At 42.2% G+C, this 26,319-nt stretch overlaps 1 protein-coding gene across 1 annotated transcript in view; it reads right to left on the bottom strand.

Moving 5' to 3' along the window:
- The window catches only part of FNDC3B (fibronectin type III domain containing 3B), a gene marked incomplete at its 5' end in the record, with an annotated part of 143,564 nt that overhangs the window by 16,462 nt on the left and 100,783 nt on the right, over positions 1–26,319 (bottom strand). Inside the window, 12 exons of the mRNA XM_082287954.1 lie at positions 2,726–2,938; positions 8,799–9,079; positions 12,717–12,866; positions 15,142–15,255; positions 17,322–17,494; positions 18,459–18,564; positions 19,334–19,452; positions 19,959–20,030; positions 20,514–20,652; positions 22,373–22,459; positions 23,104–23,278; positions 25,489–25,613. Coding sequence (XP_082144080.1) covers positions 2,726–2,938; positions 8,799–9,079; positions 12,717–12,866; positions 15,142–15,255; positions 17,322–17,494; positions 18,459–18,564; positions 19,334–19,452; positions 19,959–20,030; positions 20,514–20,652; positions 22,373–22,459; positions 23,104–23,278; positions 25,489–25,613 — 1,754 coding nt within the window. The remainder of the gene's footprint in view (positions 1–2,725; positions 2,939–8,798; positions 9,080–12,716; positions 12,867–15,141; positions 15,256–17,321; positions 17,495–18,458; positions 18,565–19,333; positions 19,453–19,958; positions 20,031–20,513; positions 20,653–22,372; positions 22,460–23,103; positions 23,279–25,488; positions 25,614–26,319) is intronic.

Raw genomic sequence — 26,319 nt, forward strand, 5'->3', positions numbered from 1 at the left:
TGCTAATTTCATCTTCCTAAAATGTCACACCCTGAAGAGCTAATGGGAGCTAACACAGGTACATCTCTGATGTGCACACCTCTTCAAGCCCTTACACTAATCAGTGCCAGAAGATTTCCAAGTATTTTGCTTCACAGGTCTTGCAATCAATGGAACATTTAGTGTCCAACAACTGGCCTGTTACACCTCATTACAGAAAGGAAAAGTTAAAAACAATCCTTAATGACCAGGACACACTGGAGAGCACTGGCTGACTATCATTACATAAAACCAGAGCTTGAGTCTTTACCAAAAAGCACTTAAAGCTGTTGGGTCAGGATGGAACTTACTGATTATTTCCTTATCTTAAAAGAGCTTGCTCATCTTTGTATTTCTGCTTGTGAAAATGCTTCAACAGCATTTTAAAGGTAACTTCTATTTTAAACCAAAGAAGGGACAATGGTAATACTGAATTGAGGGATTTCAATACAAAAGACAGGCTTCCTAGAGGGGTGGTCAGCCCCAGGCCTGTCAGTGATTCAGATATTTGGACAATGCCCTCAACAACACCCTTTAACTTGGTCAGCTCTGAACTAGCCAGGCAGTCACACTGGATGACTGCAGGTTCCTTCCAGCTAAAATACTCTGTTCTATTTCACTATTCCCTTAGATGTACACAGTTTACTGCCATTAGCCTGTGCAATTGAAGAGGCCAGTGATGCTCAAAGAGCTGTATTCCAGCATTTTCCACAAGCACACACAGGGGTGAGCAACCCCTCGGTCCCAACAGGGTCTATTTAATGGGAATGATCTCAGAGAGGACTCCCACCTCTGTAACCACCTCCTGCTCCTACAGCTCCTGTGTGGGCTGTCCTTCCCTGCTCATCAGGGATGACAGCTCTCTGGGATGTACAGCACTGTACCTTGCAGGTGCATCTCACTGTGACCAGTGCACACAATGGAGAGCAAAAAGGGACCGTCAGACAGGGAACAAATAAACAGATCTTATTGCCAGGACCTGCCAGCTCCAGCTGCTCTCAAACACAACAGTGCACCCATCCCGCCCCTCCGCTGTGCCCACACCAGGATGGATTCACCAGCCCCAGCTCTGGCTCGTTTCAGGAACTATCTGAGCTAGCTGCTCCAAACCCAACCACCAAAGGGAGCCACTTCGTGCAAGTTCAAGCAGGAGGAGACAGCACAAGGTAGGAGAGCAGTTTCTCTGCATCTCTGGGATTTCACGTGGACTATAAGCCAAATTCAAAGCTAAGAAGATCCAGCAGAGTATCAAGTTCAAATTGCTCCTAATTAAAAGCTCATACAAGACCATTTGCAGTAGGAAAATCTTGTGAAAAAGCCAAGGATCATGCTAAAGCTTTGTGCCAAAGCAAAGGAGAAAAAAGCTTTCCTTGCCTGCTGCAAGGTAACATTTTATTCTTATGAGGAAACTTACTATTTTCTCCAGGATAAAGACAGGTTAAAAACAATTTACAGTTCTTCACCATCCGACCTGCAGTGCTACATGAAAGCAAAGCAAAGCAGCCTGCGGGATGTGTCTTCAGAGCTGACTGAATCCCAGGGTGCTGCAGGTGATGGGCTCCTGCCAAGCATCACTGCACTCTGAGGGAACTGTTTTTACCAGTCAGACTTTCAAATGGGTATTTATATTCATTGGACACCTCTCAGGATTAATACAGGGAGTGTACCCTCTCTGCATCAGTACAGTTGAGATATTGGGAAGTATTAAGGCATTATTCATGGTGGATTTATTACTTAAAATTAGAGCTTCTGGGCCAGATCTTCAGCTGGCATAAACTCAGCACAGCTCTATTTAAATTAAAGGAATTGTGCTAATTTGCATCAAATTATGATCTGTGCTGAAGGTCTCTAAGGATTATCTACTCGATAAGTCACTTACTTTAGCTAAATGAAGTAGTTGAGGGTTTTTCTTAGTAAATTATGAGCCATGTATGATATTTATTCATTGAAGAGCTCAGACTGTTAGGCAATGCTTGCATATTGTCTTTCTTTCCTTCCCTTTTTTAATTGAATATATCTCATCACAACTTTGGAGCTACACTAGCAAATCTTCCCACACAAAGTTCACATGGGAAGATAGTTTTTGCTCAGCACTGACTGTTAAATTTAAACACAGACTTTCTTTTTTCTTGCACACCTTATTTCAAAATTATTGTGGAGCTACCAAGCTGATGCCAAGCTCATATTTTCCAATGCTGTAGAACAGTACAGCTATAAAATCATGACCACCATGTTGCCCAAAAAACTTTGTTCTGCTCAGGTTTTGCCTTTCCTAGACCTCTGATTTGTAACCCTTGGCTTTATTAATACACACAGCAAGCTGGGTGCAGTATCTTTGTTTCATATTTTCCAAAAGGTAAAGCACTGTGGCCATGAAACTCGATATTAAATTTACTGGCAGAGAGGCAAGGGTTTTGCTGAAATTTCACTGGCACAGGATTGATTTCTGTTAGAGCTGGCAGTGTTCAGTTAATGGCTAGACTCAATGATTTAGAGGTTTTTTCCAACCTTAATGATTCTGTATCATTTACAGCTTTGCTGCATAACTTGCTCAGACTACAGGCACAGAATGCCTACTAAAATAGTATTTTTTACATATTTGTAGGCACAAAGCAATCAGGAAAACACCACTTTTTTTTCATTCCCAACTGCATTATGATGAACCAGGATTCTTTTTCATTAGCACAAGAAGATTAATCTCTCTTACCTTTTATTTCTGTCCTCTATCTGCAAGATATAGACCATGTCATCAGTAGAGTGAAGTTTGGAGCTGCTGTCTCCCCACTTCAGCTTCAGGCTCTGAGGCCCTGCTGCAGCACACTCCAGCCGTGGAGGTAAGGGTGGTAATGGCCTGGTTTTTGCTTTAATAAAGTGGCTAAAAGGTCCAGCTCCAATTTCATTGACAGCCTGGATCCTGATCCTAAAATGAACAGCAAAGAGATAAATGTTAAATGAAGTGCTTTCAGGAGGTTCTTGATATAAACACATCTCAAGGGACAAGAGAGCCTTCTGGGGCCGACTGCTCCATCCCAACCCCAGCTCCCAGTGCTTTTTGTGCCAAACTGGAAGGTTCTGTTAACACAGCAAGGATCATCCTGCTTAGATTGTAAGAGCTGCAGTGAAGATGTTAGAAATGCAGCAAGGCAGAGGGGAAGGTTTGGGTAAGCAACCTCAGGACCTGGTGACAGCCCCTTCAGCCACAAGGACAAGGGACACCAGCACAGGAAAAGCACAGCCTGGAAAATGTGAAGTGCCATGAGTAAACAACAAGCAAAAGTGTGTTGTGGTTGTTTAACAAGGATCATGGACTACTTTAGGTGAAATCATTCAGGGAAAGCACTGGTGTCACTGCCACGAAACCCATCCCCCTGCTGGCAAACACCCTGAAGAGCAGTGTTACCTCAGTGTCTCACATAGTACACTATTTAAGCACAGGAAACGCTGCTGGGAGGAACTAATGGAGAAGGTTAAATCCTCAAGCCTCCTACACTCTGACACAAACTGCAGAAATGCAGAACTGTCAGTGAACTATCTATTAGATCAAATAAAAGTTGGACCCAAGTCGCTCTCACAAGATGCACAAAAGCCCTCGAGCCTTTTGAATCACACTGAGGACACCAAGAAGTAAAGCAGATCACCTGCCTGGTCACTGCAGCTAGAAATTGGAAATGTTCTTAAGACTGAGCCAGTCTTCCAAATTCTATTTCTTTCTTGAGCAAATGACTCCTGCCTTCTGCTTTGCTCATTTTCTCTTACCTGCCTGCACCTTAGTTTAATAATTAGAACACTGAGAATCTGAGATGAGTGAGGAGTAGCAGTCTCTGACTACGGTAACATCAACTACACCATAACAAAAATGGGAAATCTGCATTTCCAAACAGTTTTGAGGACTGTGTAAATAAAAACATTGGTACAAATGAGCCTGAAAGGTTTCAAAAGTTTGTTAAATAAATGACAAAATATGAAAAAACAGGATGGAGAAAACTAATTAAGCTTTTTTTTGAGATAGTTCAGCCTAGTTTAGTTAGCTGGAGAGATGCCGTTTACTTTGGAAATCCTGTGTACAGCAACCTTGTATTTTCTCATGGGTAAAGACTCTTTACAAGAGCTGAAAACTTGCTGTTCAAAGCAAAGTAATTTTTCATATGCTGTTTGTTTGAACTTGCATCACTTTATGTTCTTCAGTCAAAATAAGTATCTCTGCCAAGCAAGGACAGTTCTTACAGAGAGTCAACAAAGCCTCTCCTGTCCTCAAGCATTGTAACTTTAGCTGGTTTCCAAATGGCAGCCACCACACCTGAAAACAAGCAGTGAGTGAAATGAATCTCTCTCCAATATCAGATTTTTTAATTTTTTAAGGAGAAGCTGATAGATGTGATTTTTAGATATTTGCATGAACATACACCTTCATTTACTTGTCTTGCTTTTTCCAGGTATTTGCACAATGTAAAAATGTGTCTCTTCACTCATTTTTTTCTTGCTTTCCTCTGCTGCACAGAGTTCTTGCTCCCCCCCATTCTGACACACAAATATGCACACACACCCCCCTTCTGACTCTGGAGCACAGTAAGACTGATGGAAACTCTTAGGCCTTAAAATAGAGACAGGCATCTTTACAAATGAACTATGACACTGGGAAAGCAGGAATTGATTTATTTGACTCTAACGTGGCTGATGTGGCCACTCTTTTCTGTTGATTGCACCACCATAAAGCTCTGTAAATTGCCACTGTCATTCCCAGGGCCTGAGCTTCATCAGACACACATAAACAACTCATTTTGTGTTTCCTGTGCACATGGCAGTGCAACTCAAACCCAGGTGTCACCTCCTTCTGAAGCCCAGTAATGTCTGCTCAATGGATATCAGGCCTTGGGAAGTCCAAAGGGAAAGGGAGAAGGAAAAAGAGAAACAGAAAAGGAGAAAGGACCATGTGGAGAAGGGGGGGAGCAGATGGTGGTGGGAGAGCACCTTGTACTGCACCATCTCTGCTCCAGCTCAGGTGCTTTTGTGCCTGTGACACTGAGCTTTTCCAGCTGGGTAGCACAGCCAGGGTGGGCAAGAGAACATCCACAATGAAGTGGAGACCAACTACTGTTTACAGAACTGGTACTGGGAAAAAACAACTCTTTATTTTCATGTAAAAGTAAAGTATAGACAAGTAGAAATACTTGCAGTAAAAGCACTTCCTGAATTCCTTTCAACTTTCCCACTAATGGTTTCTAAGTGAAAATACCCCAAACGTCCTCTTGGAAAGAAAGATGGTTTAACAATCTGGCAACCACAATTTGACAATAAATTTTTTGAAAATATAAAGACTGTATTTAGGAATGGTACCTAATTCTGCAGACCCTGGACCAATAATATTTGTATTCATTCTCACATTTTCCCACTACAACTTTTAAACATTTAGAAAGAAAAACCATAAATCAGACTAGTCAAATTTAGAAACCATGAAATGATCTTTAACAGACCATTCTCTCTTATAAGATTCTTGACCCAGGGAAATAAACACACTAAACAGGATGCTATTTTCAGATTGGTCACAAAATCCTTTGTATAGTATTCCAACAAACTGAAAAATCAACTTTTGAATTAATTTTAGAGTCTGACATGAGAAGACTTTGATTCCCTAGTTCCCATAAGAGGAATGCCACCAGTTGCAATACACGTGCCTGTGGAAACCTGTGGGAGTTAAAATGCCAAGGACTTCCAAAGGGGAGGGGAAGCAGCATCCTCCCCCAGCAGCAGCAGCCTGGACATGATGAACACCAATCACACACTGCCCCACAAATCCCCACTCATGACTCACAGAAGAAGATGTAGTTTTACACTACAAATCATATTTTGTTTTACAGCCCACTTAAACCTTGCTAATTTGAGCATCCACATGCATTTTTCTCTCCATCTTGGATGATCTTTTACTTGATACAGTTTAAAAAATCAAAATATTTAGAATTTTTATTCCTAAACCAAATTAAGTGCTTCTATTAAAATTTAGTAATGCTACTATATATTTCTGTACACTGTGTAACTTCAGAGGAGAAGAAGCATTCTTAAAAATTGGAAGTTGTTTTGCAGTGAAGTATCTCAACAGCAGAGCACAATTATCTATGGAATGTGTTAAGTGAAGCTTGGGAACAGAGTGTAATAGAAAATTGGTGTTTCTGTGACTGTTGAATACTTATTTATTGTGGAATATTTATTAACTCACTCCTAGTTACATCAGTTCACAGAAAACCAGGCCAAGTATATTACCCTATAATCTGAGTTTCCAGAGCTTCGTGGCTGTGTCAATAAAGCAGAGAGACTGCAGAACTCAGACATATTTCTGCAGCTGCTCACCAGCCAGGATGTTTACACAGTGCTGTGGGGAGGCATCTGCTTTCTGCAGAGCAGAGCTGGGATGTGTCTGAGCTGGAATCCTCTTGACTCAGCCCAGTGATGGCCACTCAGAGTGTGACAGAGGCATGTTCCAGTTCCTCCTGCCTTAAATGCATTTTGGGATGTTAATCCTCCTCATGGCATGCTGGTTGGATTTGCTGCTAAGACACAAAGCATCCAACTCATCAGCTCTGAGCCCATCTATGCAGAGAGCCTGGAGTTTCTCTGTGTGTTCTGGGGCTGCTCCTGTATGGCCACTCCCACACAGAAGCTGGAAGCAAAGCAATGCCAGACCCAAGGTAACAGCTCCAACAGGGTGCACGCACGTGGAGAGGGTGTCAGAATCACCCTCTATGCAGAACAATTTAAATTTCTGATTTTGGACTTGCTGGATTCATAATAACCAAGATTTGCTTTCAATTTTGGTTTCCCACAAGCAAAAACATTGACAGTGGAATTCCAACTCAACTGAAACATATAAATCCTTTGCTGATTTACTCCAAATTCTGCTGAAACTTTGGCAAGGGAGTTCAGAGCCTCAAACCCAGTAGCACTTGGCTTGTTTAGTCTAGGAAAAATATGTTCACTGCTTTTAAACACAGCAGGGAATAAACTCTTGAGAGGGAGAAGAGTAGGCTGTATTAAACAAAATGGACATGAAAAGAAGACTCATCAGTGAAGAAATGGGAGAGAACAGGATCAGTGATGTTCTGAAACATTCTTCTGATTCAGCCAGGGAGGGCAGAAAACATTTAGCACACAGCCTGATAATCCTGTGCCTTAAGGATTTATCAGGGCAGACACTCCCTGATCAAAGACAGGTGTCAAGATATGCCTGAAGAAGTATCAATTTAAAAGTTAATGATCAAACCACTTTGACAAATCTATTTTTGATTAGCAAAATAATACTTCAAACTATTGATGAAGAGCATTTGCAATCCAACTGCAGTCACCTGTCTTCCCTGACAGGAATGAGATTTAAGATATAGGGTTTCTCTCATTTTATGCAAGAAAAGAGCTTTCCTACATTATTACTTCTGATCAGTCATGCACTTGTCTGTGTTCTTCAGTGGGGTTTTTTTGGTAGGAACAAATTTAGCACAGTTAATGCTTGTGGCTTTAGTTATTTCATTTGGACCAGAGACAGGCATAATCCCTGACTAAAACTTTGTGATTTAATATGGTGCTTTTTACAAAATAATGAAACAAGAATGCAAAAAAAAAAATCATCCCAATCTCCATTTCTAGGCCTTGAAGATGACATTTCCCTAAAGGAAGCTGTAGACAACCAAGAACCACATAAAAAGGAGACTGAAGAAGTAAGACTTTGGTGAAGAATTTAAATGGCACATTCTGTCTTGATTGAGTTGCTCAAAGTTCCCATTTCAGCTTTTTTAGCTCTGGGTTGAACAAACATTTGAGGAGAAAGCAGGGAACACGAGACTGCCCAAAGACAATGCATTCCCACAGCTGGGTGACCAATCCACACACAAACTCTTCAACTTTATATGAATGATCTGTGAGCAAACAATGTGTGCTCCTCACTTTAAATAACTTCTAGTGTATGTGTGTCCTTGCTACAACAGCTTCTCTTTTCTTGGGTACAGGATAAAATTTTAACTTATCACATACAAGACCTGTAGGATTGTGACCTTGCATACAAAGTAAAAAAAAAGAAAAATGTTACAGCAAGTCTGTGCCATATCTAATTTTAAAACTGTGATCAGATTTCAGTCTTTATTAGAACAGTACTTAAAATAGAATTGCTTTTGTCACATATTGTGTTGTATTGCTGTTCACTGCCTGCATGGAACCATTTTTCTTTCTTAATTAGCAATTAGGGAGAAAGCATATAAGCCTGAACATTAAACTAATAAAATTTTGGCAATGCCACTTAGCAATTTAGACTCTGAAGCAATATAAATTGGTTTAAAATTCAGATCATCTTTTCATTAATCTCCATATATCAGAGACAAAAAATAGCTGTAGCTACACAAAAAAAGCTCATTGTGTGAAAATTGCTAACCCTACACAGGGATCAATAGTTTAGTAATTTAATCCCTTGGAATAATACTTCCAAGTAGCTGAAAAAACATGAGATGTAACACTGTAATTTTATTTATTATTTATTTTTAAATTTATTATGAGCACTGTAACCATAGCTTAGCAGAGCAACTCAGAAAAGGGGGAAAGGTCAGAGATAACGCAAGGAGAGGAGAAAAGAGGAAAAAAGGTGGGAGAAAACAGTATTTGAACATGAACTACCACAATTCATTCCATCAAGGAATGACTGCAGATTCCTGTGCTCCCTAGGCTGGTTGTTTGGGTTGCTGGTTTGCATTTCATTGCAGTCCAACTGAGCTGTGTGCTCTCTGCCCCGTCCCCAAAGCCGCACTCACCGGTACGAGGTTTCGGGCAGCAAACCCTCGATGACGTGACTCGTCACGTTCCCCACGGGAATGCTGACGTCCCCCAGGTCGATGTTGTAGGATGTGATCTCAGCCCCATTATTGCTTGGCTCTTCCCAGCTCAGTACAAGACACACAGAGGGTGAGGACTGGCAGGCACCCACGTGCTCATCCTCCAGCACGGACAGGATGGAGACGGCATCAGGCACGGACGCGGGGATTCTGCAGGTCACCAGCTCGCTGTAGGGTCCAGCTCCAGCCTGGTTAATGGCCTGGGTGTGAAAACAAAAAATATTTGCCTATGTTCTCCTTCACGTGTGTGTCAGGTTCATAATGATGGACTGTGCAGCCTGGAAGAGCTGCATGAATTCTTCAGAGGATATGCACTGCTGGCTTCCTCTCTAAAGCATGACTCATACCTCTGCTCTCCTAGGGAGTTAGTATCTTCCTTTGTCACTCAGGAATGTCTCTGAAAAACTGGAGAATATTTCTCTTTTCCCTAACAGATATTTAATAACCTTTCTATCAGTGGCAAACTTTGATTAGTAAGGGAAGATGGCACAGTCATGCTCCCAGCGACAGGTGACATCATGTTGGCTCAGCAAACTGGCTACCCAAAATTACTGAGCTACCCAGTACAAAGTCCCCAGTATACTGCAGGGTGCCCCATCAGATGCTTTATGCAAGCAAAATATCCCCTAAAGATAGGGGATATTTGGCTTGTTCAAAACTACCCTGGTTCCTAATTTGGAAAATGGATAACTAATTTCATGCTAAAAAGCTTCTGATATAAGAATATAGGAACTCCTCAGGGCATTAAGCCTATGACTCACATTCCCCCAGAACCACAGAATCAAAGTTGGAAAACTCATAACTCAATACCAAACCACAAAGCTCAGTACCTCCCACAAAAGAGGAGAGCAACAATTTATCAAGCTTCCAATCCTAACTGGTAGATCCTAAATCCCAGCAGAAACCAAGTTTGAAAACCTGGCCCATTTCTGCTCAATGATTAGAGGCTGTTGTCTTTGCAAGCCCAGCACTGCACAGTTGTACAGGCCTGGGGTTTTATCAGCTGATACTCAGCCAGTGGCAAAAGCTGTACCCATTGCACTGGAATTGCCTAGGGAATGACTGATGTCACCTCCTCAGGATTACTATAAACTCAATCACAGAACCACACAGGCTGGAAGGGGATTCATCTAGCCTGACCTGCTACTCCAACCAGGGTCAGACAATGCAGACCAGGTTGCTCAAGCTTTTTTTCCAGTTGGGTCCTGAAAAATTCCAGGTATGTAAATTGCACAGCCCCTCTGGACCACTGTTAGATCTTTAACTGCCTGCACAGCCATTGATCATATTTTTCTTTTTATCTCATCTGATCATCCCTATTTCAGCCTGGAGCCTGGAGCAACCCTGGATGCAGTATTCCAGGTTCTCAGGAATGGCATGTAATGGGCAATACCACCTTCCCTGGACCTGCTGGCTGGGCTCCTCCTGACACAGCCCAGCATCTTGCCAGCACACCAAGTATGGGGAGAGCTTATAGAACATGGTACAGGACAAACTACAAGAGTCCAGAAAGTACAGGCCTCCAGAAACAGCTTTGATACTGCCCAGCACCCTCCAGATTTCCTTTACATTCAGAAAAGTTAGCCCAGAGTCTCCCACCAGATTACAATTAATTCAAAAATCCATGTTGCCAGCAGGACGCTGACGGCAACGATAGGACACATCAAACAATTGTTTGATTTCTAATCTATGCTTAACTGCAGTGAATAACTAATTTCTGCTCTGCATAATACAACCACAAAGCCATGTTCTGTTTTTCCAGGAGGCGTTTTGTTCAGTTGAAGAAAGAGATAATAAAGTTAGATTTGTCAGCCTTTAAAAAGCCCTTCAAAACAAATCCTGCTCCGGGGAAATCTTCTATTTAGTGCAGCGCTCCTGGAGCTGTTAGAACTGAGCCCTGTTTTGTGCTCTACCAATGATATGATTTGTCTTGCCTCTAAACCACTGTTTGGCAATTTGTACCTTGCTCCAAGCAATTTACTGTCAGTGGTGTTTTTTAACTGCTTTATTGGACAATCTCATCACTGTAACTGATGGGGCTTTGCTGCCTAGCTGCTTTCCCCTGCCACCCCCAAATGACACAATATTTCCCTTTGCAGAAGCCACTGTTGTTTTCAGGAATATTCATTACAAGAAAAAAGTTGAGCAACAGTGAAGACACTTGTCTGCCCTGCAGTTAGATATGCCTGATTCATCAGATCCTTCTTTTATTGAGTTACTGTAGACATAGATAGCAATACTGTGTGTTTATTAGGAGGCTGAATAAATGTGGTTTGGGGAATCTTTGTTTTTAAAAAGGAAAAGACTTTACTGTTAAAGCTGGTAACAGATAAAATAAACTAAAATTTCTGATGCTATTTCACTTCCTTTCTTTGCCTGTTTTATCTACTTTGTGGGGAGTTTTTTGTGTAACTGTTTGAAGATTCCAGTATCTCTTGTAAGAAATTCTTTTCCATATAACACAGAGGATCAGATCAAGAAGATGAAGCTCTCTAGAAATACCTGAGTCACTCTCAGGCTTCAATAAAATGTCTCATTGCTGTTGTGCCTTTCCTGTAACTGCTGCCTATGGATTAAATTATACTGGCTGCGTTAAAAACTGAGTAGATTTGTGCAACATTTTTGTGGCAAGCAGTTTGAAATAAGCACTCACTGGAAATCAAAGATGGCATACAGCTGGCTGTTTCCATTTTTAACATGAAATTTTCCTTGGGCTCCCCACAGCAGCGGTCTCACAGTCTCCTCTCTTGCCAGCAGATGCTGAATGCTCTCCCTCTTGCAGAACAAGAGGCACTTTCTGGCTCACACCTCCCAGCCACTCACACATTCCCTCTTCTCCTTCCCCCACAGTGCTAGAGCAAGGTACAGACCAGCTCTGGCCAAGACACAAAATACATTTGAGTGCACTTGGAGCTGCTGGGGCCTGAGCTCTTGGGCTGCTGGCCAGCTCCTCAAAACCTTCTTCCCAAAAAATTAAAAAAAAAAAAATCAATATCCCTTTTAAAAAAAAAAATAAGAAGGAAAACACTCGACAGAAGCATGTTGTCCTTGATCAAAGAAATTAGCCTGGGTGGTCCACATGTTACCAGCTGGGTGGGTATTTGGGTTGGATTAGTGGTGGTATTCTGTCTTCACATACAAATATATCTTGTGGAAGAGTATCTTGGGTAAAATATTTTTACTTCACTCCCAGTTGCTTTACCTTCCATTTATTTATCAGTAGATGAAGGATGAAATGGCCTGTATTTTTACTTTCATACAGATATACAAAATATACTTTAACAGCTACTTTTTACTGAAAATAGGAGAGAAAGAGATCAAAGAAAAATAAATCATATAGAGACTCTATATGAGATCAAATCTCACAAATCTAGGAGACAAAATGCTAGAGATGAGAACTCACTTTCTGGCAGGTACCATCTCCTATACAGACAGGAATCTACTCAGCTGCTTTGCCTTACTTGATAAATTAAACAGATGCTGAAATTCATTATTCAAGCCAGGGAAATCTTCAATATCCATTTGGGAGGTAGGTATTATTTAATCACCTTACCATGAAAAAAATGAATGCTTTTTTAAAAATCTTTTAAACCATTACCATTCTGTTTTGGTGTCAGAGGGGAAGGTGGCTGCTACAAGCATTAGCCACGGAAAGTAACAAAACACGAAAGCAATTTTTAAGTAACACATCAGTCTGCATTGCTTAAAATACATGTGCATTCCCCTCCTGCCTTGGAGAGCACATAACTTCAGAGGGGCTAATGATAAAAATAAGAACAGCAGTGGAAGGGAACTCTGTTTGGATCTCAGGGGGCAGTGCACGCAGCCCTGCCGTACCTGTAGCCTGCAGCAGTAATGCGCCGCCGCCGCCAAGTCACCCATTTCAAAGCAGGTTTCTGTGCCACTATATGCAAGCTGTAGAGAGTCCTCCTCTTCTCCCCACTCTAATCTGTATTCAGAGATGTCAGCACCAGAACATTCAGGACTCTGCAATACAAATATTTATGTGGTTCAGTTCAGAAATAAGCACTTCAGATTGCTGTGTTTCACCGGGGAAGGAATAAAGTACATGGGAAAAAAACCCCAACAACCACCCTTATTTCTAAATTAATACACCATTACTGCTGCAAATGGAAATGTACTGAGTTAATGTTCCCTAAGAGGTTACTGAAACAGGACAATTCTGCACAAAAATTACCTGATTGAAATTCAGAGAAAAGAGTGAGCGTATGCAGCTACTCTGCTTTCCACCAGGACACTCAGGAATAAATTGTCTCTCCACTGGCTTGGCAGAAGCTCAACCATGGAGAACATAAAAAAAGCATCAGTCTAGTGCAGCTAGATCAAAACACAGCTCTGGAAGCACTGGCCTTTCGAGCCTGAAGCAGTCACTCGTATTAAGAAAAGAACCACCTCAAGGGAGGAGCTGGCCTGAGGTTCTCTGTGAAAGTCACCATCAGTCCCGGAATGGGACCTGGGAGTGTGGATCCTGGCACATTCACATCCACAGTGAGATTCCCATGGGATCACAAAATCATCACATGGTTTGGGTTGAAAGGGACCTTCGAAATCACCTCATTCCACCCCCTGCCATGGGCAGGGACACCTTCATCAGACCAGGCTGCTCTAAGCCCTGTCCAACCTGGCCTCGAACACTTCCACGGATGGGGCAGCCACAGCTTCTCTGGGCAACCTGTTTTGGTGTCTCACCACCTTCACAATACAGAATTTCTGCCCAATATCTAATCTAAACCTGTCCTCTTCCACATATTCCCAGCAATCCCTTTATTTAAGGGAACACAAAATGAATGCCAGAATGTGCTGGAGGATGAGCCAATACAGGCAAAACAGCACGGTTCCCAACCCAAAATATTCAGTGTTTTTAGCAGAACTACCTAGAGCTGTACTGTGTGGCCTGAAGCAGCTCAGGGAAGCTCTGCCTGCAGAAGTGTGGCCCACAGGGACTTGGTGATTATGACAGTCAAGGTGTAATTTCCAGTGCAAGGATCCAGAGCCCTGCTGCACACCACAGCGACCACCCTGCACAGGGGTTTCTCTGAGCTTCCAGCTGTTTAAGTAGGAACATTCAGAGCTCCTAAGGCAGATTTTAGAACAATGTGTAAAAAAAAAAAAAAAAAAAAGCATCACAGCGGGCACCACAGCACGCTCTCTAGCCAGATTCCACAGTGCTTCACTGTTTTTCCTTCTTACTCATATCAGCCAAAAAATGACACTCTTTAAGAAAACGTAACCACTGCAAACCACAGCTTCATTTTTAGCTAGAATAAACAAATATAAATCCTCCAAATAAATAGAGAGCCTACCAGAACCACTGCTGCATCCCTTCACGGCTGGGGAGAGAAAATCCCTGACCATTAAAAGGTAGCATCTGAAAGTTCAGTGCAATTTCTTAGTTGCAAAAATGACTAATACCCCCAAACTGTACCAAGTACATGTGTCTGTTATAAAATTAAATGCAGGTTACGTTTGTATCTAGATATGTTGTTAGCACAATCCATTTATTTGAGCATCTTATGAATGCCAGTGACTTCTCAACAGGGGCATTGTTTTGGGGAGGAGCTCAATAGAAGCAGGGCAGGAATGGCTGCTAGATTTTCATTTTAAGTCTGTGGCAGAACTACAGCCCCACTGAACCACACCACACTGTTATTTATGGCAACATCCTTTCTTTTCTGCCTTAATTACACAAGATTTTTTTCTTTAATGGCACCAATCATCCCCACAGCACTTCAGCTAGCACTTATCTTGAGCCCAATGCCCAAGACACCAGAGAACAGAGGAGGAATGCACACAAACTGAAATAAAAGTACGTATTTGGGGAAGAGACAAACAATTTTTGAGGGGGAAAAAGCCCTACATTGTAAGCACTTATGGGGAGTTAATTTCATATCAGAGACTCCAGTTCCAGCCAAAATCAAATATTTGTCTTCATAATTCCAATTCAGAACATGCTGATGTGCTAAAAGCTTGCAGAGAGCATTTCTATCACCTGATGTCAGTGCAGGAGGTCTTGTGTCTGAATCCTAGTCTGGAAGACTCATGACCAACTTTATGCAATTCTTCAGAGCAAAGTAGAGAAGATGATTTTTCTACAACACAGTAGTTTCTACAAAGAGCTTCCTTGCATTAAAAGATAGTTCCAGACCAGTAAACAGCTCTCAAGCTCGCTTTTCAGTTCTGTGGTGACCATACTGGTTTGGATAAGCAAAGTGGAATTAAACACCTCGGGCACCTGACTCACCTCCCAGCTCACCAGGACTCGTGTGTCTGACAGGAAGGACAGGGAAGGTGCTCTGCACTGGCCTGGTGGCCCTGCTGCTGTGGTGACCTCTGTCGCCTCCGAATACGGCCCGTACTAGAGGGGAACAAGGTAGTATTATTATTATTATTATTACTACTACTACTACACAGGTGTACATCCATCTCAAAGCCCTCAAGGGCTTTTCAAGAACAGCACACGAACTTTTTTCAGCGCACTGAACTTTCTCCAAGACAGGTTGGGCTTCCAACACCCAGCACCAAACACCAGAGCTCAGGATGAGACCAAACGACTGCGAGCTGAAGTGTGAGGTGAGCTCAGGAACAAGCTGAGAGCATGTACATCCTTTGTGCATCCTCCTGTGTGGCAGCAAGAGCCCACAAAAGCAGAAGCCACCTCCAATTTGCCCAAAAGTGAGAATGAGCACTCAGTAACAGAGGAACAGTTTGTGTCCCTCTGCCTTACCTTAGCACAGTGTGTTCACATGTCATAATTGGCTTCTCATGGATATAAAGAGGAGCACAGCAAGAGCACAGTGCATACTGGAGTCCATATCCAGCTTCTTTTGCATAAAATGCCTGCCCAAGTTCATTGCAGAAGGACAGGACATGCTGGAGCCCCAGTCTGGTACAAGGTGCAGGGACATGCTGCACACACGCCATGGACGCTCTGCTCCACGGGCAGCTCAGCTCAGACAACTCCTGAGCCCGTGGTAGGAGAATAATTTAAATGCATATTAGCAAAAAAAAAACAAGCCAATTTTCAGGAGTCTGGGAACCTGGCTTCAGCCAGCAGTGCGAGGACAGGAGATAGCACTGAAACAGCCTTTCTGAGGTCTCCTGAGTGGAAGAGTGAAGTTTGCTCAGTACATCCCCAAGTTAATTAGAAATCGTTCTCCAGAACAAAGGAACTTCACTTGGAAGCAATTAAGAGGAGTAACACTGATATTTACTTATTTTGTAACGCAATATTAGTGAGCCTGAAAAAAATGAGCCACTACAAAAAGCCAAACAACACAGAAATGATGACCCCCAGAAAACTTCTCCGCAGACGTGTCAGTATCTGCCATCAAAGAAAGGCCAGCGCTGATTGCTTTGTCTTACAAAGAATGCACATGTCAAAAAATCTCATTTATTGACTTCTGCTGTTTTCAAGGAAGAATCTGGCAAAGGATATCCTCCCCTATTCTGCACCTGGTAGAAAAACCCAGCCAAACCAGAACCAGTCCCCTCATTTAACAAAGGGTGGAACTGGAACCAGAAATGCTTTGAAACTGTTCTGCCAAAAAAAAAAAAAGCAAGGCATCACATATTCAAAGCTACCAGGCAGGCAATGTCTTTCATTCCAGCAAGCAAATCTAATCTTTCCATGTGCATTTAATTACTTTTTCACAAAAACAAAACAGTGAGTATTTTTATGACAAAAGAGATTAACAGTCTTGCAGATTTTTCTAATACCCAGGTAAAGTTTTAAGAGAACTTCTCCCTGTAAGCAAATAACTTTAGATCTTTGTGTTATGTTTGTCATCAAGATTTCCTGGGAAGCAACACATCAATGCATGCAGCAGCTTTGTTGGGACTTTATATAACACCATTGAAATGACACAAAGGGAAGCATAACCAACCCAAACCTCAGAGAAAAAGATCTTTCAGCAGATCTCCATGGACATCAGACAGAATTTCTGATGTATTTGGGAAGGTACTTCTTCCAAGAAAATAATTTAACAAAAAAGTCTCACAGACTCTATAAAGCATGTATTTTTTTGAAATTAAAACAAGAAAATCATCAGGAATGTGTTTCCCTCAAAACCTAACACCTGGGTGAAATTGCAGTTCTTGTTTTTACACACTTTAGATTTAAAACAAAAAGAAGGAAATGCCACAGAGTGAAGATAAACAGAATCCTCCTTGCAAGCAGCTATGACTTTAAGCAGGGATTTTGCACATCTTGGAGCAGCTGATTCTGGCCAGTCAAATCACACCAGTACCTAAAACCCCCTTTTAAAAGAGACCCAGGTCTACAACTGCAGCTCTTCCTCCAAATTTCCTTTGAAGCATTTATCACCTGTTTTTTCTTTTGCCCATCTGCCCCTGCCCCTCCTGCTCAGCAGCAGCACTGACAGCTCAGCCCCAGCCCCAGCAGTGCCAGGGCAGAGCACGTACCCCGCCGTCGTTCAGCGCCCGCACTCGGAACCTGTACGTGGCCCCGGGGAGGAGGCTGCTGACAGTGCACTCCAGATCAGGCCCATGGTACACCTCAGAAACAACTTCTTCAGGGGCTGTCATCTCCACACTGTACTCAGAGACAGGACAGCCGCTTTCTGACGGAGGGACATCTAAAAGAAATCATGCAATTTGTTAATAACATTAGGGAGTGTGCCAGGAAGAGCCATTTTTAACTTCATATACCACAGAAATGTATATAGTTTGTGTGTGTTTGTACAGATAGACACGCACAGATATATCTCTTTCGTTGTGGGCACCTTTTTTTTGCCCATGAAAACAATGTACTTGATAATACTTGCATGTTATGTTACAAGCCAGTACCACAGAATCAAACTGCCTGGGGGGATCAGAAAAACAGTGGCCACCAAAATGCTTCCAGGAAGCATATGGGTGAATTTTTATACTGGTGTTGGAATATACTTGACAGTTAGAAATTTCACTTATCCAGAATTTGGCTTAACAAATGATGCCACAAAAACAGTTGGATGCTGCAAGATTAACATTGTAAAGAAAACATTGTGGGAAAGTGGCACGTGCCTCATATTCTGAAAAATATGCATTTTTTGACAATTTAGTGCCATGACTGTAGTCCAACATCTTTGCAAAATAACAGGGGTCCAATAGATTATGTGTGTTATACTGTGGATCAGGATTTAAATGCCACCCAAAACCCTCAATATGTTCTAATTCAAATTTTTGAAAAGTTATGTATTAGAAGTAGCAAAATGCTTCTGCCAAGCCAATATTGCAAAGGAATAATAAAAAAAAGAATTTGAAACACACTGTGTTTTTGAAATAAGAAGATGGACATTCTAATAAAGCTGATAGCCCTGAGAAGGGCAGGTCCTCACTAAAAAAAATGGGAGCACAGTTAAAGGACAGCTGAGTTCAGAAATCCAAGACTGAGCCCCCGCAGTCGATGGGAAGCTGCACTTCAGACTTGCTCAGACTCCAGTGGACTTTGCTGTGCACTTCCCAGTGCACAGGACACATGCAGCAGAAACAAAGGCTGAGGCAAGATGAGCAGCTGACCACCAGGAGCAAAGCATTAGAGCAGCAGGACTGCTGGCTTACCCCACTGCAGCTGCACTTCCCTGTGCCTCGGCTTGCCCAGAACTCTGGGCGGGCGGCAGTGCCCCGGCGCGACGCTCAGCGTACGGACAGGTAAGCTCTCAGAGCACTGGGAGAGAACAGAGCCCAGTTACCCCTCTGGCACAGTCACCACCTTCAAAGCAAGCCATGGCTACAGAGAAATTGTTTTCTACACCCACCACTTCAGGGAAATTTATATAAACAACAAAGGAAAGGAGATGCTGTCAAGCATTTGTTACTTACAAATACAAACAATAGAGCTCCTTCATTAGCATTCTCAAAACTGGGCTATTTTAATTTTCCTTGGTTTTAAAATTATGTCAAGGCCTAAAGTACTCAATCTTAAATGAGAAAAAAAAAATCAAAGCAGGAGGAATAAGAATATAGGTACTGAAGTCAATTTAACTCAAAGAAGGGAATTACAGGAATCAGGGGCTGAAAAAAGGAACCCAAACACTTAAACAATTCAGCCATATGAAAGGTAATTGTTACAACAAACTACCTCTTTCTCCATCTCCAGTCAATACAGGGTCAAGCACATTAGAGTCTGGCCTTTTTCAAGCAAGTGGCCACACCAGATAAACACTATGGTCTTTTCTAATGTAAATATAAACAAGTACAGATTGATTTTGAGGAAACCAAATCTCACTAAATTGCAGCTTGCTGAAAAGAAAATTAGGTACACATAGAAATCTAAAATTCAGCAGCGTAAGATTAACTGCAATCAGTGTAGTTTTACTGTGCTGCAGGGAAAACATTCCCCTTCTTTAGAAAGCAGAAGTATTTTACAAAAAAAAAAGCAGATAAATATCTGAAAAATATAAAACCAACAGCCCTTATTATTAGGTAATACCCACCTGACTGTGTCCACCAGTGCTGATACAGCATGCCCGGAGTTTATACAAAGTGCCTGGTTTCAAGTGAGTACAGGTGTATTCTGTAGCTGAGCCACTGTAGGCCACTTCCCACTGATTTGCTAAAAGTAAGATATACCCAAGTTTAGAGAAGTGGAAATGAATACATTTAAGAGTGTCTAGGAGAAAGGAAAATCCTCAATGTGGTCGTCCACAAGTGATGTATTTCAGGAAAATCATTAGTATTACTACCACTATGAATATTATTTCCCACTTGAAGAAAACACACAGACAGATATGCAAATACATATACTTACAAATATAAATAAATAATTCTTATATATAATGTATAAATGTGCAAATATATGCACACAAATATAAATTAAAATATTTCTAGATTTACCCATAAAATACTATCGTTATTAGTAAAAAGAGGATACCTAAAGAATCCACTACAAAACCTTCCCAAAATCCAACCCAAACTCACCCAGGAACTCTACAAAATATAATGCTGTTTCAATCATTTTATTAGGGGATCAATGATAATAACAATAATAGCCTAAAGAGTCAGGACTTCCTTATAGTAACCACATTGGATTAAAATGGAGACAACTTTTCTCAAGTTTACCTTCTGGACTTCCTTGCGAAATCTCCAGCAGGTACTTTAGGATTTCTGAACCACCATTATCCTGTGGAGGATCTGAAAAAATAAGACAAGAATAGGAGTGAAAGACAACAAAACAATTACCAAACTTGTTTCTGATTTCTGATGCAGCGCAAACTCCTCCACATTAATTACACCAAGTTATATGCAGCAGAAGTGGGTGACAGAAGTTAGTTTTCAGCAGGAATCAGAATAAGGCTGCATGGAGGTTTGTCCCACTGACAAAGGAAGCAGCTGGAATAAACTTCAATGGGACATGAAATGGACAGTGAAAAGCCTGAAGATGCACCTGAGTGCAAGCTTATCAAAAACAAAACATTTTTGCTTCTGAACACACAAGAGCTTCTACACACCTTTTACAGTACTGAAAAAAATTAAGCTGTCAAGCTCTCCAAACACATTCAACTTTAGACTGAGAAGCAGCATGAACAATCTAAGTTCTAACACGTATTTACACGGTTTTATTTGACTTTCTTACAACCCCAAAAAGCTCTGCTACAGCAATCTGAACTGGCTTACCCCACTTCACACTAAAGCCATGAGATGTTACTGGCCCCTTGATCACAGGTCTGGTTGGAGGTCCTGGCCTGTCTGGGCTGGTTGTGCAGACCAACACTTCGCTGGGAGAACTCTTCCCTTCCACGTTGGAAGCAAACAGCTGAAACAGAACACAATGAGTTTGCCCTTGTTCATTGCAACTGCTTTTCTGGCAGTTCTGCATCAGACTACCTCTAGTAATTGCACAAATGCCACCAAACTGGAAAGTATGCCACATCCCAAAGTGTGTGAGGTTCTAATAACAGATATTAAGATTGTCATGGTGTTTCTTTACAAACCACAGTGATTTCTTCCCCTCTCTCCATCAGCAAGACATCATGACATGTTTAAGATAAAAACAGGGCTGGCTTTTCCTTTAAAGAAAAAGTCACTTTTTAAAATAACTGTGTCAATTTGCAGTATTTTTATCTTAAAAGAAAAAAAAAAGAGAACTATAACAATAACTTTGCTATTTTTATTTTGGAGGTATTTCAAATTGCAATTTAAAACAAAGTAATTCAGAGTATCAGTAATCACACAACTAAAAGTCAGAACAAAGTTGTGCCTGTAGCCAGTGACACCAGGCTACAAATTTGCTTCGATATCAGTGCAGTTTTGAAAAATCCATGTTTATTTTGAAAGCAGGACTGCAAAGGAGCACTAAGGGCTCTCTTCTCTCACCAGCCACAGCAGCCTTTACAACACTAAGCTAAAAGGCATCATCTGGGAGTGACAACAAAAAACTTCCCAATTCTTTGGGTAGTTCTTCATGCAACTTCACAAGGTTTTCTGTCCCAGAGAGCAGGAAAAAACTGTTCCCTGTGAGGGTGGTGAGGCCCTGGCACAGGCTGTTCAGAGCAGCTGTGATTGCCCCATGGACAGAAGTGTTCAAGGCTACGTTGGATGGGGCTCGGAGCACCCTGGGATAGTGGAAGGTGTCCCTGCCCACAGCAGGAGGGTTAGAATCAGGTGATCTTCCAACCCAAACCATTCTATGACTCTATGATTTAAAGGAATCTTTGGGTAAAGTTTTCTTTTTGTTGCTCCTGAATATACTAAGACATAGAGAAACCAGCTGTTGCCTTCACACACAGCCTCTGGCCATCTCCAGAGGGACACCACAGCCCAGGTGGCACATCTTGTGGAGCCACTGCAGTGGACAGTTGGGGATGGATGGATGGATGGATAGCTGATCCTGGATAAACCCCACTGCCTTCTCCTCGACAGCAGCACCCAGCACTGTGCTGTGATCAGAGACCTCAGCAACAGAGAGGAAAATGACTGAACTTCATGTTTGTAGTAAGACTCCAGAGCATCTCTTGGGGGCTCTGTGTTTATGAGCATCCACAGAGTAGAAGACACTGACATTTGCTAAAAATCAGCTCCAGAACCAGCCACATGGACATATGAGACAGAAATGCTTCAATTTCTGTCTGCCAGGGGAAGACAGGCCCCTGTGCTGGGGAGGACAGCTGTGCTGGCTGGGCACCTCACAGTGTTTGCTGCATTCCGTAGAAGTGAGGTGGGATTTGACACCAGGGACCAGGTTTTTGGGAACAATGCAGCCAACTACTGTCACCTCACACCCTGAAGTACACTTTTACAACATCCTCCTAACATGATACTGAGAACTGTGATTGCTCCCCAAAGTCTGAGTAACAGCATCTCCTGTGTGATAAAAGTGAAAATACAGCTAACAGTTTAATGTATTAAGTCACAGTATAAAGCAAATCTGTATTTGATGACTCAGTTTTGGAGGGAGCACTAAAGGATCCCTGTAGTACCTGGAAAAAGCCCAACACAGAAAACACTACACAATGACAAGAGGAAAAAGATTTTACCCTGAATTTATACTGTGTGCTTCTTCTGAGATTCTTCACAGTACAGGCTTGCTCCTCTCCAGTGTACTTTGGGTGAAACACGCTATCCTAAAAAAACACAAAAGCAAACAAATTCCTGTAACTGAGGAGTCTGAGAAACAGTTTCCTGTGTTACAGTCTGTACCTACAACACATCACAGCAAAGGGGTTTTATAGCTGAGTGCTTTAAAAAAAAAGAACAAACAAGAAAAAAACAAACATATAATACATATATATTAATATTAATTATTATTACTACTACCACTTTTAAGCTGCAAGGCCATAATACTTTTCCTCCAGAAGAAGCATGTTGCAGCTGCCCTGAATAGTACAATTTTGCTGCAAAATAAGCACAAAAACAATCGTGGCAGGTTAACCTGCTACAGAAATGGAAGTAACAGATAACAGAACACAAGCCCACCAAGGAGCAGCCAGGAGGACACAGCAGACTGACCTGGCAAAGGACAAGCTGCCTTCTATCTCACAGAATCCGGGGTGGTTTTGTAAATAATCACAGATGACAGCAGAGATTTTTAGCTAAGGATTCCTAATTCTGCTGCGGAGCAGAGCAAATCACACAACTCCTCCCTGCCAAGTACCCAGTACTCCTGGAAGGCCCTCCAAAGCAGCAGTCCGTGCTCTTCTCAGTGATCTCCAATTAATAAATCAAAACTCAGCCTAAGTCCTGCACTTTATAGCAGCACAGCACTTACATTATCTTCTTCCTGAATTTCCAGGGTGTAGGAAATCACCTCCTCTGGTGTGCACCCTTCCACTTTATTCCACTGCAATGAGATCCACGTAACGCCAGCTCGAACAAGCCGTGGTGCAGAAGGGGTCTGAGGAATATTGCCTGCAGTGTAGCAAACCACCTCCTGGCTGTACCCACTGCTCAGAGACACAGCAGAGAGAGAGCAACATTAAAAACAAACAAACCAACCAACCAACCTCCAACCCCCCCCCCCAACCAAAGAAACAAAACAAACAAAAAACAACAGCAAAAAAACCCACCACAAAAACACAAAGCTAAAGAAACCTAAATCTCAATGTATTAGAGAAATATTTCACATTTTCAAAAAATTTGGACCATGTTCACATTGCTCAGGTGGAAAAGATGAACACCCAGTTAGGAAGTGCCAGAACTAAGAATAGAAAAAAATGCAGGATAGCGTGTCCTCACAGTCATTTTTACAGATCTCACCACAGTAACACTGGAAAAAAAGATTTGATTGCCTAAAAATATTAACTTGTTATTAACTGTGAAGTGGAAGAAAATCTCATTTAACAAAGGGGAACTAAAACATAGGAAATAAAGCCTCAAGTGTTGAACTTCTGGATGTTGAACCTGAAATGTGCAGATTACAGCTTCTATAAACTCATATCAAAGCTCTCAATGGAAGGTGAGATTCTTGCAATTTTCAAATTTGTTTCCAAAGTACAAAACATATTTTGTGCCTTAAAGTCACACCATGAACTTAATTTAACACACAGGAAGAGCCACATCTCCTTATTCCGAATATTCTTTCTCAAAAATAGCCTATTTGTTGAAATACACTTATATTTAAATATACCATCTATAACTAAAACCAAAACAACACAAAATCATCATACATGGCAAGTCCACAAGCATTACAACAAACCAAAACCATCTCATGACATGAAGTGTTAGATGACATTATCATGCCATAATTTTGAGTGCTGTCTATAAAAATAAGTCATGTGCTGCTGGTGCTTATCTGACAGATTAGCACAGAGCAGCTGACCATAAATAGTTTTTAGTTCACTCCTTCCTCAACAGCCTGAGGGGAGAGAAAAAAGGGAGAAAGAGAACAAAAATAAAAGGGGAGGGGAGGGGAGGCGGGGAGGAGTGTTGAAACACGCCCTAAGATATTTTAAAAATCTGGAATCTGGCAAAGAAAAGAGATGCCAGAACTGGGAACTCTGCACAAACCCAATTCCCTTCCAGCTACACTCAGCAGCTCCAGCTCAGCCCCCCTCTCTCTCCACATCGAGCATCATTTCAAAGGGGAGGGAATCACTCTTGCAAGAAGTTGGGAAAAGGGACTCTGTGCACACATGAGTGGTCTCAGTCCATCTCAGGAAAACACAGGGATGTGAATAAAGAAGCTTTATAAAGCTATCAATTGCTGAGATGCTTGTGTTTTAGAAGAGAGAACAATACAGGAGTCTCCTGCCACAAAACACATTGTTATATATCACTAGTGTTTCTTTTGTGTCCTTGTAATAATGATTAGATCCTGTTTAGCTAAGAAGGACAATAAAGGAGTACACAAGGGCACTGGATGTTTGGCTTCTTCACAGCTAAACCCTTCCTGGCCTGCTCTGCTTGCCTGAGCACAGGAGCACACACAGCCCCTGCAGCACAATGTCTCTCTGGCCACGCTCTGCTCCTCAGCTGCAGAACATTTCATCCCAGTGCTCCCTAGCAGCTCCCACAGGACTGAATTAAGTCTGATTTCTCACCATCTTCATGTGAGTGCATCAGTTCACATGCAAGGAAAAGCAGAAGCTAAACCCCATCTTTCAGTGCCTTGGATGTGCCTGACCTCTCTCAGTCCTGCCTGTCTCTCCCTTCTTTCCCACCCCATCAGCCAGCCCTGCCAGTCCCAAAGAAGGAAGGGACTGTACTGCTGAAAAGAGACAGAAGGGCTTTGCTTTAAACCAGAAAAATAAATATATCAAGATTCCTTTCAAAATCTGTAACTCAACTTCCCCTTGCTTGTTTTTCTTGGTTCACAGAGGTCCCTAGTGGGAATTTTACATAACAGATGTATTCTTTTTGTATTAGCAATAGACCACAAAACACCATTTAACACCTCAAAAGGAGTCTATCTGCTTAGGCTGATCTCATCCTGCTGAAGGTACACAGCAATTCCCTGGGAGGTGAAGAATATCCCCAGGGAAAGCGTGACTTACCTTGAAGCATTAATAACAGAGCAAATGTCAGATATTTAACTCAAAACCATGAAGAGAAAAGAAATAAAAATCCCTCAGAAATTCCTCTTTATGCTGTCATTGATCAGTAAACTCTTCAACTACCACTTTTTCTCAAGAAATGTGCATCCTGAGGAACTCACCTAGTACCGATGTCGTTCTGGGCCGCCAGCCGGAAGGTGTAACCCAAAGCTGGGCACAGCTTGGTCAGCTTGCAATGCTTCTGGCTCCCAAAGTAACATTCTCTGAAACCACTGTTCCTCTTTCCCTAGAAAGAGATAAACCTGTAATGGGATTGCTATGAAACAAAACCACGCCACGCTCATTTTAAAAGGCGCTGCTAAACGGTATCGGAATTAGATGTTTTCATAAGGGCACCGTGCAAAGGAAGCTGTGCAAGCACTGACAGCACTGCTGTGCTCTGAAAATCACACAGATCAGCACAGTCAGTCTGCTGTCAGATCCCTCCCTCCTCATCTTCTTGTATTTTTGAGACATATCTACAGCTCCAGCTTGAAACACAATTTATCCCACTCGTGAACAAAAAAGTGGGAAAATTATGACTGAAATGAATCTCTGAATCTACGCGGTCACAGGAGCACAGAAAAGGCACGGCCAATGTTTCTTTGCACACATCCATCCCTCGCTGGGATTGTTTCAGGAATTCTCTATCCCACAAGAGGGCTCTCGCTCCCCACGGTCCAGAGCCAGCGGGACAAGCTGGGTGCGACCCGCCCCGTGCTCTCCAGGGCAAAATTTACTCATCCCAGAGGAACAGTCAACATGCCAGGTTCTGCACGCACCCCACTGCCCGGAGCACACGGCTTGTGAGGAGCGAGCAGAATTTGTTGGGGAGTTTGCAACTCTGTTAAGGAAGTTGTTTGCCAGAGGGATGGTTTATGGGAGCTTCACATCAACATGACCTGGAGCAATGGTCCACCCCGGCAAAGACAACACGAGGCAGCAGCCCAGAA

This window comes from Coloeus monedula, assembly GCF_965178545.1.
Source record: "Coloeus monedula genome assembly, chromosome: 10".
Lineage (NCBI taxonomy): Eukaryota > Metazoa > Chordata > Aves > Passeriformes > Corvidae > Coloeus > Coloeus monedula.